A 14,357-nucleotide genomic window follows, 5' to 3' on the forward strand; every position below is an offset into this window, starting at 1 on the left:
TTCACGTGTGCAGGAACTGTGCAGGAAAAGGTTTTCCGAGAAATTGCTTACCCACCTTTTTTTCACTAGTTTTTCGGGGAAAACAAATCCGACCAAAATAGTGGGATTTGGTTTCCCACACTTGTGAGAAAAGAGACATTTCCGCATCATTTTTGACAATTTCCATATAATTATTTGACATTTTTTACTTAGGCGTTACTTTCTCAGGAAAGCAAGTGAACACCAGAATTCTATTTTGTCAAGGAAAAAAGAGGCTGTTTTTTAGGAATTTGCTTTTCCGAGAACGCAAGTGAACAGAGCCAATAATAGAGAGAAGATACTTCACCCAAGTTAAGCCGAGGGAAAGAGGCCCGCGTTCTCCGCGTTGTGTCTTGAGGGTCGTAAAAGAGGCCGCTTTATTTTTCCCGCTAAATGGGAGTGGGTTTATCAAAAGAGAGGGTGGATAAACTCTCGGACCCGGAAAAAAAAAAAGACCACGTGACGCGGTCTGTCCTTTATGGGAAAGCGAAGATTGCGATGGCGCACTGGCAATTTTACGTGTCGACTTCTCATAGGCCCATGGTGTACGGAATCATACGGAAGATGTTGACTTCTCCTATTTATGTGGGTCCCACCAAGATAGATGGGTGGTGGAGGGCAGGTTTTGGTGATGGTGGTCTGAAATAACATATTTAATACATGTTTTTATGCCTTTAAAAGGAAGAAATAATTTTAGGGCTTTCTTTTACCGAAGGAGGAAAGAAAAGACACAACGTTTAGATAAACTATCTATTTTGTTTCCATTTTTTGCTGTAGAAGGAAGAAATAAGAAGAATCAGAAAAAGGGTTTGTTCTCTTCTTGCTGGCTTTTATTTTTGGTCTTTGGATAGTGTTATAACTTACTGGTGAGATTATTTAAATTAGAAATCTGGGATTTTTTTTTGATACCAAATCTTATCTTTTGTTGATAAGGAAGAAGAGAGATGGTGAGGGGGAAAACCCAGATGAGAAGGATTGAGAACGCAACGAGTAGACAAGTGACTTTCTCAAAGCGTAGAAATGGGTTGCTTAAGAAGGCATTTGAGCTATCTGTTCTTTGTGATGCCGAAGTTGGGCTCATCGTTTTCTCACCAAGAGGGAAGCTTTATGAATTTGCCAACTCCAAGTAAGTTATTGCTCTCTCTCTCTCGATCTCTCTAATGAAAAATGAAGGTCACCTGAAATTGATTTGTTCTTTTTTTGTTTTTATTAATTTATATCATATGGGCGTTCGTACGTAGTAGTGCTTTTCTAGATTAGATTTTTCTCGAGCCCAGAGTGTTTGTGGTTTACAGCTGAATTGAATTGTACTATTTCCTTCTTTATCACTTTAAATCAAAGACATTAATTCCAACACTGTACTAATACTGTCGGAGCTTTATCCAGAAGTATAGTTTCCGACTAATACCATAAATAATTCCAAATCTAATAAGAAAAAAAGAGACTTGCTCTCTTTCTCTCGTACTAGTTTTCTCTCTTACTATCTTTCTCAGACAACGTATCAGCACTGCCTATTTCCAGACAATCGACGTTAGATCGCCAGATGGGTCTCACGGAAAAACCCTAATAACTTCTCTCTCTCGCTCTCTCTTGGAAAATCTTATTGTGCAATCCTTCTTTTGGAGTCTGGAACCCGATCGATTGAGTGGCGGGCATTTAATAAACAAGAAAAAGATGGCTTTTATTTCATCACGAAATCTAATACTGACTCAACTTTTCCCTACATAAAAATAGGGTTTCTTATTCGTAAAGTCCGTAGGTTGTAGCAAACATGTTTTTTTTTTTCGTTTCCTATCTCTTCGTTCCTTGGTGAGTTTGACATTTTAGATATTATCCCGCATATGGGTTTCTTTAATTAGATTTTTTATCGGTTTCATTTCATATCATATAGGCATACTTCTTCCCTTCTTATTTTAGGGAACTTTTCCCAAGGTTTAGTTTTACTTTTCTTTACTAAAACCAATGTCAAGAATGGTAGTTCGACCGTATATTAACACAAACAGATAGCTCTACTTCAAGACTATTCACAGCTATAATTGTTGGAATTTTAAAAAATCTTATCTCAATTTAGTCAGTGGTAGTAGGATTAGAGTCTTAGCCAAGAATGATAGTTCCACCGTATATTAACACAAACAGATTATCATTAGCTCTACTTCAAGACTATTCAGATCTACAAGTGTTGGAACTTTAAAGAATCTTATCTCAATTTAGTCGTTGTGGGAATGAGATTAGAGTCTGAACTCATAATCAAATGACCGGTTTGTGGTCTTTCAGCTCCCTTTGGTGAAAGCCATTTTTAAGTTTTGATAATCTCGTCAATCCCACCTGTTCAGAGGAGGCCATGTAACCCATTTTGAGATTCGATAATCGTGCCGAGCCCATCGCCAGGCACGCAACAACGTCGTACAATTTCAAGTAAAATTCACAGACGTGCAAGGCTAGAATATGGAGCAGATTATCCATTCCACAACTAATTAATGTAATAGGGGATGGCAACACCGAGGAGGTAGGTGGAAAAACTCATGGAGCAGTTGAGATCAGTTCAGTCTTCTTCCATAATAGGGGATGGAAATCAGACGTAGACGCCATGAGCCAATGACATGATTGTCCGTCGTGATGACCAATGAGAGCTAAGGCTACCGAAGGTGATTTCAAGCGTTAGAAATTATGTTTCGAGGTTGAGAAGGTAACACGAGACTTGAAACCATTCTATTGCTATTTAGAGTAAAAGATCATAGATTGGGAGTCACCACCAATATACGATGAATATTCGGAGGACGGATATCTATTAGTTACTGAAAGTTCAAGTTTTGTTTATGCGCTAGTGACTAAAAAGGAATTAGTTGAAGAAATTCCAGAATTGGTGAGGCCACTGGTGAGGAATTCTCTGATGTTCTCACTTCACCTAGAGGACCTACTATATAGTTTACCACCAACGAGAGATATGCTATATAACCACATGTCCATTCTTTAGCACTGCTTTAGAGGAGATCCTGAAAGGGCAGCAAACAAAGTTGATGATCGTTCTTCGATACTTCAAAATTCAAGGATGAGTTTTTCTGAATCATGGAAAATAAGGTTGATGAAAATTAGTAAGAATCTGCTCTCTTCGGAAGATACAAATTCGAGGATTGTTTCTCTCCAACTCGAGGAGTCTGATACAACCGCATCTCTTGACCTAGAAAGTCTTATTCCAAAACAGCAAACGGAAAATGATTCTTAGAAAACCTTACTATTTGAAAGATTACCTCTTATAATCATGGTTTCAAATTTCACTTTCGGAATGCGTTTTGATCCTCACCGGGAATTTTGAAATTTCAGACGAAATCCAACGAAATCAAATAAAGTAATATCTCGTGCAAAATTTCGGACGAAATTTCGGTAATTTCAGTTGAAATTTCAGGAAAATATTAAATAACGAATAAAATCCAGATTGTTTGGTGATATTCCTGAAATTTCAGATCGAGATTTTGATTGAAATAAAGTAACATTTCGGGTATTACGGATTTCGCTTTCGGTCTCCACCGAAACCCGAAATTTTGGATTTAAAGCCATGCGTATAATTAGGTTAGGTTTTTTAGTGAATAAAACTCTTGTTTAGAAACTCTAGAACATCTCTTGGGAAACCTACTTTTACTAGGAGTCTAAAATAGGTATCTTGTTATATGTCGTAGATTAGTTTTAGAATGTTGCTAGTATGGAAATTCTTATTATAAAAGATGTTAGGGACATTTGAAAGGGGACTTCGATTAATTTTATGAAATAATATAGAGAATGAAGAAACATGGTTGTTTTCCTTTTATCTTCTTCTCTGATTTGCACTAGCAGGTGTGATTGTCGTTAATCCTTGGTAAAACGCCCATGAACGTGTAGCTAGGGTACATCAAGTATCAATTAGACAGTTCATTAGAGATAACTTTCTTTTCAAGTGTTTTCATTAATATCATGCATGATGTGGTGTGATAGAACAAACTTTAAGCATAGCTAGCAAAATGTAACATGATGAAGAGCCCATGTGTAAAAGGAGCATGGCAACCCATAGCCAAGTCCATTACTATTCATTCAATGCAATAAGCCTTCAATTGTAAGGCAATTTGAAATCATCATGCATAATACAGGGTAGATACCGTATTTCATGCATTTATAGCAGAATATACGAAAACACGATCGAACATGGCTTTGTTTGTTAAACATAGGGATAACCTATACCATCATTATCATACTCATAAGTTTTTCTTAAAATTATTCTCAGGATAGTACCAATCCACCTCAGTTCATTTTAGAGAGCAAAACCACTAAAGATCTATCATATCCCTTATAGAAAATCCTTGGTGCCTTCAAAGCTCCGAACAATCCGCCAGAGAGAGGTCTCTTTCCAATCTCTCAGAGATTGGAATCCAAATCTTATCAAACATAGATTTTTATCATTAAATTACACTCAAGGCTATTAAGCATGCATTTTGGATGCAGGGGGGTGCGATCGTGGAACTCAAACTACGTTAAAAACAACCCTGGATAATTCCCCAGGCAAATGGGGTTGGTCGACCGACCTGAGAATTTTCATAATTTTTTTCCGAACATTAGAGAAACCTTCAGTTGATCGAACAGGTGCTCGGTCAACCGATCAGGTGATTTGGGTTTTTCTCCGAATTGTGGGATTTTCCCCAATTTTCTACATCGAAGATCATAACTTCATTGTCTCTTGTCAGAATCGAGTGAGGTTGGTGCCTTTGGAAAGCTTATGACGGAAGGATTCCAACGAGGCCCGACAAGATCGTCGGAAACACACTGGACAATGGAACCAAAAAGGAAAACTGTCACTTCCTTTCCAAAATAACTGAGTACTTTTAAGATCAATGGATAACAACCCCAAATCTGAAATCAGATCAAATGCTTTCCTCAATCTAGGTTTTCCGGTAGTGAGACCCCCTTGGATGGCTCTCTTCCTCGCTATAGGGCTTCCTCCATGTAGGCTTCCTCCATGTAGGCTAGGGTTTCTATAGCTTGAAAAATACAAGATTTATAGAAAATTAGTATTTATACTATGTGTTTAGGTTTACGTTTTAACTTAAGCACTACTTCACTAATTTACCCCTCTACTTATGGGGTTTTGTCAACAAGGATTGGACAGAAATACCCCGACACGTTTTGCGGTATTTCACCAATAGTGCAAAGGATTGGACAGGAAGCTACCTTTCCCCTTAATTGAAGTGGTCGGAGAGTAGAAAAAGATACAGTATTCCCTCTCTCTCTCTCTATCAACTTTCCATTAATTTGTCTTCCTTTTTTTGACTAATTTAGTCATCGGATTGAATAACTACTATTTATTAGCCAAATCCTTAGCTGAATTTTAAAAACGAGAAGGTTCAAATATGGTATGAGATAATGTTGTTCAACTATTTTTGATATTATTCTACCATCTTGGATATTTTTCATTTATATCTTGAGATCTCCATGAAATTTAAACTTGTTGTGAATCTAAGATGCTTCATTTACTTTGGTAGGCCCTATGACTTGATGTGTTCGATTTTTATCTTAACATTTTCTTACTTTAAGAAAATGTTATGTTGATGTGACAACATTAGAATGAAATCTTTTCATGCTGAGATATTTGCAACTGTGGATCCCTTCCCGAGGGGGGTGGTCCCACGAGGGTTTGTTTTACGATGATGATGATAGCGCCTTTGTCCATTGGATTTGAATATGATTGCTTTTTTTCACAAATTTAGGATAAAAGTCCTAACTTCACGAAAGAAGCAACTGACCAGAGTCGCCACCTAGATTAGGGATCTAGGACCCATGATTAACTCTGTTAATTTGGTCTACATTTTGAATTATGGGTAAGTTACCTGATTACGAAGTCGGAAGGTGTACCGCACGAAGTGTACAGCACCTGTGGGACCCGATCCAGCGAGAGGGGTGGGGCGCGAGCCGCCACGATCTCTCTTGGTCTCTCGTACCCACGCGATTGACGTGTGCATTTTAATTATTGATTTTAATCCATCTTTTATGTGAACTTGGGATTACTAAGGCAATCCGAATTCCACACAAAAGAGACTGACAGAGTCGCCACCTAGATGTGGGATCTAGGACCCATAACTAACCAGAAATCTAGACTCGCTACCTGGTTACGAGAATGGAAGGTATGGGGAGTTATCCACCATATGCACCATTCCTGCCCGATAATCGGTCTTCGATTCCAAAAGTTAACTCTTTTAAATTTATTTTAAATGGCTCATTAAACTCTCTGTTAATGTGCGAACTAGGTGACATGCATCATAATATCTAATTTCAATATGAATCCTAAATGTGTATCTTGATTTCTTAATTTATCTGGATTCAATCTAAGTGAAAGTTCTCCTAAAATTCTAATTTCAAGGAAATCCTACATATTTTAATTAAGAATTCATAATAAAATAAATATACAAAACCCCACATTTGTTGTGGAGCCGACTCGCGGTTGGTATGCCATCAGACATCCAAGCTGCCTACGTACCCAAGCCTCACTGTGATCAGAGTCGACGTAGTTCGGTGCACCTAAGCTAAGCTACTTATGCCTAACTCAACTAAGACACCGATCTAGACTGGATTGACTGTTTCAACAGTTTTAAGATAAGTTATTTAATTCAAGTTGAAGATTTTTATTATCCTAGGATTTCATCTAAGATGCTATATGATCTTATCTAAATGCAAGTTGTCCCTTAGACTAATGCAGGTTAACCTACATCCTAGATAACTAGGCTTGTCCTAGGGAAAAATTGGGTGACTAGTGTAACTAGACCTATGGTACGGTTGCTATCCATAGCAAACGTCCGTGATGAGGCTGGACTCCTAACTCTAGGACTCCCTAAAACCTAGGACACCCTAAAACCTAGGACACGACCTGACATAAGTGTTCCTAAGTTGGGCACTAATGGTTCTTATATCGGAAACCATAATCCAATGGTTCCGAAAGACTCGAGACTAATCGATTCAAGTTCTTGAAGTTAATGAATTTCAGATTTCAAGGATTTTCAATTTTTGAACATTTAAGGATTACCAATGGCTCTAGGGTTCACCAATTTCGGCCCAGAATAGCATCCAAGGAAGGGAATCGTGCGCTCTTTCCTTGCGCAATTTAATACTTAGGTTATAGCATCTTATTGCCTGGCATATCTCAGGATTTCCGTGGACAGTAACCTCGGAGCCAACAACATGTTATAGCTTAAATATTCAAATTGTCAAAGATCGGTTGCAATTGGAATACGATTATGGATGCGCTGGCCATTTCTCCAGGGAAATCTAACAATCCTAAAATTTTTGTTTCAATGGATTAAGGAGTTAATAGGTGACAGAGATTTAAGGTTCTTTAGAGATTTTCAGATGATTTTCAATTAATTTCGGATTTTCAATGAATTTTATCAATTTTAAACATATGAGAGATTTTACAAGTGAAACTGTTGCAAACGAATTCGAAATGAGTTGAAACTTCTACAGCAGCGAGATATGATGAAATGTAGCTTACTGGAAGATTTTTACAGATTTTTACATTAAGCTCATATTTAATTTTGATTTAACAATTAATTGACCAGATTGCAAAAATAATACAGAAACTACTAGAAATAGAAATCTAAATTCAATGAAATTTCTACAGAAATAAAATATGAGTAAATATAGCATGCTGTGAGATTTTCATGAATTTTAAAAACTATTTACTATCAGTTTCAGATTTTTCAATTTTCAAACCAGATTATGAATTAACACTACATCCCATATGAAACAAGATCTAAATCACTTGAAAATTTTACAGCAACTAGAAATATGGAATATAAGATTACGGTAAAAATTTCGGGAATTTTATCTGTGATCTGATGTCTGTAAAAATTCTCCCAAAATCTGATAATTTTCAAAGAAAGCATAAAATAATATACCAAAGAAAATCCAAAAATTCTCAAAAATTCATGGTAGAATGTATCAGCATTATATTATTTTTCCACAAAATTTCATTAATTTTGGAATTCGTTAGTATATATTTTATTTTTCTTCGTCGAAAAGATATTTTTGAAGAGTTTTCTATTTTTAAAACACGATTTTCGAAACAATTACGATTCCGGAAAACATCCTCTAACCTTGTTCTGATGTGATGAACACAAGAAAAATTTAAAATTCCAAAAAATAGATCATCCTGAGATGGCTATTTTTTTGAATTTCGTAATTACTCAGCCAATATTTTAAATAAAATACCACTCTTCACTCAAATTCTAAAAAACCGTTGATCCAATGTCTGATCCGATCTGATAGTTATTTTACCCTATTTAAGTAGAACATCGTATTAAATTTCGGGACGAAACGGATTTGAAACACCCAATGAGATCATGAATTTAAGCACACACATTTAATATTGAATTAAAATCATTTAAATGCTTAAAAATCATGCAAAACACTAAAAAAATACCAAATAATTTCGGAAAAATTCGAGAACTGTGTACCAACCTGTGATGGAGTTCTTCGCCGAATCCGAGAGCCGAAAAATTCGAAAATCGCGCCGTCGCTCGATCTGCTTCGTTTCCTTCTTCTCTTTTTCTTTATTTTTTCCTTTCTTTTTTTCTTATTTTTCTTACTGTGAGAAAGAGATAGATAGATAAGAGTGAATGAGAGGGATAGAGAGAGATTGAGACCGAGAGAAACACAAAGAGATAGAGGTTGAGAGATGGAAAGTGAGAGATAGAGAGAGAGATAGATAAATAGAGAGAGAGAGTGATAGAGAGTAAAAGAGAGTGAAAATGAGAGTGGGATGGAGACACAGACAGGGAACGAGACAGAGAGTGGAATGAGGGTGGGAGAGAGTGAAACAGAGAGTGGAGTAGGAGTGAGAGAGAGCGAAATAGAGAATGGAGCGAGGGTGAATCGTGGATGGAGGGAGTGAGAGAGAAACGAGAAAAAACGAAAAAAAAAGAGTAAAAAAAAAAACGTGAAAACACTCTGTTTTTGTAGTTTTTATGAGAGAGAGAGAGAGAGAGAGAGAGCAAAACGATGCTCTGTTTTCTCTGTGTTTTTCTTTCTTTTCTTTTTTTATAATCGAGAGGTGAGAGAGAGAACTAGGCGGAGATTGAGAGATAGATGGTGAGAAGAAAGCAAAGGGATGGTGAGGGAGATAAGACAAAAACAGAGTGAGAGGTGGCTGTTGTTTGGGATGATGGGGAGAGAAAATGGAGAGCCTTTCACCAACAGAGAGAATACTCTGTTTTTTTTTTTTTTTTCTCTTTGGTGGAATAAAAAACCCAAGCTGTTGCTACACCCCCTTCTGAAGAGAATATCGTTTGCCGTGTGGAGAGAAAACTTTTAGAGAAAATTGCAGAGTTGAGAGAGATCTGTGGAACACGGAGATGGATCCGAGAGCCCCAACCGAGAAAGCCATTCTTCCTCCTTTTCTAAAAAAAAAACACCCCCCTCCTCTCCATTGCTGTCGTTTGAACCAAAAACCGAGTGCCAGATCTCCTCCGGCTCCCCCTCCTTTTTCCTCCCTTTTGCTCTGTTATCATCATCAAAGCTTCACCAAAGAAAGAAAGTTTCTCTCTTTTCCTTTCTCTTTTCTTTTCTTTTTTAGAATCTTCCAGCCGGTCCTCCCTTTTTTTCCTTTGCTGCCCAGAGAGAATTCCCTTGTTATCCTTTTTCTTCCTTTTTTTTTAATACTCGAATTCCTTTCCAATTCTTTGACAGTCGTTTGGGAATGTTTCCCATACGAGAAGCATATTTTCCTTTTTATTTTTTTAATAAGTAAATAATCTTTCTTCACTATGCGTTTCCACTAGCATGATCTAAACTGTCCATTTGATGGGACCACCCGACAATCTTAACCGCTCAAATATTGGGCTGCGATGAATTGATTGACCGTACCTTAACCTCTTCTATAAGATGATCCTAGCTATTCAATTGATGGGCCGTAACAAGAATGGGTTGGGCCCACCAACCATTTTCATGGGAAGATCTAACCCGTTCAACCTGTGGGCCAAAATGTAAATCGGTCGCGCTCATTAAATCTATTCCATGGGGTGATCCAAATCATCCAATTTATTGATCTGTAATAAAAGCAATTAGTATTCCTCAAACCCTCTTCGTAAGATGATCTCAACCGGTCCAAATGGTGGGTTGATCCGAGCCATCCTATCAAGTGAGTGACTTGGATCATCATAATGTGGGCCCCATTCCATGCTAGATGTACTCATTTTTTTCTTAAAATTTGATCTTTGAAATCCATAGCGACCTTTATAGATGACTCGAACGCTCTTTTAGCTGGGCCCACTTACTCGATCCAAATTTAATCAAAATGCATCATGCGGCCCCACCAAATGGGTCCACACTCTCTCTGGTTTGGATTCTTCTAAATGACCCCTCTCAACGCTTGGCGGGAATATGCGAAACATGGCGGAAATGATTGAAAAGATCGAGAAAGCATAAGGGACTGATACGGGAATGGAAAACACTGAAAAAGACCGATAACAAGAACACTAACTTCTTTGTTGATTAAAGCAGAGCAAAATGGGGTGTCTACAGCACCGACCTTGCCTAACTTTTTAAAAGTTTTAATTATTCAGGTTTAACTAAGGGGGTGAATGTGAGTTTTATTTTAGAAATCTAAACATTACTAATGATTTGGCCGTTCACAGTTTAGACTCATGCGGGCCAGGAGTGCATCCTACATGCAACTACATGCCTACGTGCCTATGTGATTGTTTTGAGATTGATGAGATTTGACTTAAGTTGATTTTGATTAATTGATTTGAGGTGAAGTGACCTACGCTATATGAACCTAGATCTAATGCAATGGGCCTAAGTTGCATCTTAGTATTTCCGTGCGAATTTTGACTCTAAGATTCTATTGGGGAACCTAAAGTGCAACCTCTAAGTTCAGAACCTAAAAGATTTTTACAATTGATCTTGAATTGTGATTTTCCAATTGGGTGAAAGTTCTTAGGTTCTTTAAGGCTTTCAAATTCCAAAGAGTTCCAAATTCAAACAAAATAACTAAACATGCAATTTCTACCAAAGATAATTAACATGACATTTTAAATGATGAAACATGTGAAGAAACTAAACATAGAAAGCAAAGTAACTAATCATGCAAAATGACCAAAGAACTACACATGCAATCAGTGACTTGAGAAAGGGAGAAGGGATAGAAAGAGGGGTGGAAGGGACGGAGAAGGGTGTGAAGGAATAGGAAGGATGGAGAAAGGTGCGGCTGAACTTGGTTTTGCCAAGTTGCCTACGTACCCCGTCGTGGGGATCAAGCCATACGTAGTTCCAAAGGGATTTGGGTTTAAGATTGAAGGGTTGAGATTGAAAATCAAGAGTTGAAATTTGAAATTTGTATTGGAAGCTAGAATTTGGAATGAGATGTTTGAATTGGGAATCAACTTCGAAGGATTGAATCATAACAGAATCATCAAGGGACTGAATTTGGGAGTCCAAAGGATGGGTTCATGAGATTCGGCCAATGGGACGCAGCTTGGTTAAAGATAAGGGTGCAACTCGGTTAAGGATTGGGTAGTGTAACTTGGTTAGGTCTGGGGGTGGAACTCGGTTTGAAACAAGGGCGAAACTCGGGTTGGGTACTAAAGGGTGCAACTCAGGTTGGGTATTAGTGCATGACTCAAGGGAGTCATGGAATATAACTCGGTTGGGGTTTAGGTGAGTGACTTGGGTGAGTGATGGGATGTAACTCGAGTTGGGGATATAGGGAGCATGACTCGGGTGAGTCATGGGGTGTAACTCGGGTGCATGACTCGGGTGAGTCTTGGGGGTATAGGGTACTACTCAGCTTTTGGAAAAAAGGAGTGCGATTTCAAGGTGTATTAAGTCTGTTTGGTTTAACAAAATTGGGAAACTATGGGCTACTCATGTGAACAAAACAAGGCACAATGGGGGCTGTTTTGGTTGGCAAAATAGGGGTAGAAGGAGCTGTTTTGGCTGAAAAAACGGTGGACAAGAGAGGCTGTTTTGGTCGGTAAAACAGGGGAGGGGCTGTTTCTGTTGGTTTGTGGCTGAGTAGTATGGGGTGTGGTCATGGTTCGGTTTCGGGTTCGGGTTCGGGTTTAGGTTCAGTTAGGTTGCGTTGGGTAAGGTCCGGGTTGAATCTGGTTAGGTTGGGTTGGACCTGGTTTGACTCGGGTTGGACACGGGTTAGGTCCGGGTTGGACCAGGTTGGGTGGGCTCAACAGTTTATCAAATGGGTTGAATATTGGTCTAATTAGATAGGCGAGAACGGGTTGTATGGCTGCTGTTATGGTAGAATAATAGGCGTGGGTTGACTCGGGTTGGACCCGGGTTGGCTTGGGTTAGGTTGCCGTGGTTTGGGTTGAACCGGGGTGAGTCGGGGTTGGGTTCGGGGTCAGGATTTCGATTTTGGTCCGGGGCCAACTCGGGTTGAGTTGGATCGAATGGGTATGACTATGGGTTCATAAATGGAGGGTAATGGGCTGATGATTAATTAAATATAAGATTCAAATATGATGATGTGGATGAGATGTGGTACATGGATCTGATGGGCATGGCGTAGTTGGATACTGTCTTGGACGTGGGATAACCAAATGGTAAGGAATGTATGGCGATATGGGTATGCTATCGAATCAATTTGGCTGGAATATGGGGATGTAGGATGGGCTGATAGCCATGGGTATATGACATGTTTATGGCGTACAGTCATGAGGATCAAAAATTAGGAAATATGGTTGCTGGATCCGATGGATAGGACCATGGGTATGGTTCGATGGAACAGGTGGGTATGATAGAATCTGATGGAATTAATTTGATGATGGGGACTGATGATATGATGGCTTTGAAATATGAATTGTGGGAATCTGATTGGGTAGTCTAGGTGGGGTAGGCTTGGGTCAAGGCCGAATGAACCGGGGGTTCGGGTCAAGGCCAAGTAGGCCGCGGGTTGGGGTGCGGCTTAGGGTGCGGCTTAAGAGTACGGCTTAGGGCACGGATTGGAGTGCGGCTTTAGGGTGCGAGTTGTGGGGCTAATCGCGGGGGCGGTTCACTTTCGGGTAAAGGTTAGGTTGGGTTAGTCAAGTTGGGGTCAAGTTAGGTTAAACCCGGTTTAGCTTGGGTTGGACCCGAGCTGATTCGGTTTGGACACTGGTTGGCTCAAGTTTAGGTTGGGGTCCGAATTGGACTCGGGTTGGGGTTGGGTTGCAGTCGGGTTGGGTTGAAGTCGGGTTGGGGCTAAATAGGTGGGACTTGGGTTCGGATCAATATTGGGTTCAAGGTGAGGATGAGAGAGAGAGTGTTGTTTGGGTGGCTCGGATGGGGATTGCTATTAAACTGTATATGATGGGAGAGCTAGTTGGGCATCTATGGGATGAGTGCATATAGAGTATGGGAATATGGGATATGGGGTGTGGTTAGTTGATGAGGCATGGGTATTTAATTATGGGATGGTTATGGTATATGGTTAGTGGTTGGTCGTAGCTATGATAAGTGTTCCATGGGGGCTGATGGCTCTGTATTAAATGACATGGGCTGACGGACATGCATTAAATGGCAGGGGCTGATGGGCTATGGGTAGGGAACGGAATCGGGTTTTGGGTTCGGGGTGCGGGCTGCGGGTTCGAATTGCGGGTCGGGGTGTGGGTAGGGGTGCGGCTTAGATGCGGGTTTACGGTTTAGGTAAACAAAAAGAAGAGGGAGAAGGCTGGTGTGAAGAAAAATAAAAAATGACAAAGACCTACCTCTCCGTTGTTTGGTGTCGATCCTCGCTTCCAGTGATGACCCCGCAATGATAGGGCTTTCGAAGTAGAGTTCCAAAATCGAAGAAATGGACAGATGGGGGTGGTTGGACGAACTTATAAGAGGGGAGAGGGAGTATTGAGTCGTGTCGAGAGAAGAAGAGAGCATGGGTATTTATAGGGGAATGGAGAGCTAGGTTGCCTTCTTAGGAGCCTAAAGGTGTAGGGTGGAGATTGAGTGATGGAAAAAGGAAGGAAAAATGATGGCCAAGATCGAATTTTTCTAGAATATTCTCCCTCTTCTTTGGCATCTTCCATTTTAGCCATGGCCACATTCAAAATGGCAGGCACTTATGTGGTCAGGATCAAGCACTAAAGATTTAGGAACAATTCAAGGTCCAAGATGATGCCACTTGTCCTTGAAATCTTTGTGGATTTGGAAGCAAATTTCAGGACAAGGGAAATGTCCAATTTGGTTGTCTTTGTAGAGAATGGCAACGATTTGGATGGCCGCGATTAACTGCAATCTCCATGTGATTGAAAGAACGGGCGAGATGGGGTCTCCAAATATCCTGAAATCTTTGCAAAGATACGGAATAAGATTGGGTGGTTGAGATCAATTGCAAT

General features: G+C 39.5%; 1 protein-coding gene across 5 annotated transcripts in view; it reads left to right on the plus strand.

Annotated features, from left to right (window-relative positions):
- The first annotated feature begins 691 nt into the window (after window positions 1-691).
- Window positions 692-14,357, plus strand: part of LOC143887821 (MADS-box protein SOC1-like) — a 59,186-nt gene continuing 45,520 nt past the window's right edge. For 4 of the 5 annotated variants that reach the window (XM_077392015.1, XM_077392018.1, XM_077392017.1 and 1 more), the window contains exons 1-2: window positions 697-825; window positions 952-1,144. In XM_077392015.1, the coding sequence (XP_077248130.1) occupies window positions 963-1,144 (182 nt within the window). In that variant the 5' untranslated portion in view covers window positions 697-825; window positions 952-962. Of the gene's footprint in view, window positions 826-951; window positions 1,145-14,357 lie in introns of all 5 variants that reach the window. The other variant, XM_077392016.1, reaches the window with a different exon arrangement.

The sequence above is a fragment of the Tasmannia lanceolata genome, unplaced genomic scaffold (genome assembly GCF_043159265.1).
Source record: "Tasmannia lanceolata isolate RefF3 unplaced genomic scaffold, GAP_Taslan_0.1 ptg000012l, whole genome shotgun sequence".
In the NCBI taxonomy this organism is placed as follows: domain Eukaryota; kingdom Viridiplantae; phylum Streptophyta; class Magnoliopsida; order Canellales; family Winteraceae; genus Tasmannia; species Tasmannia lanceolata.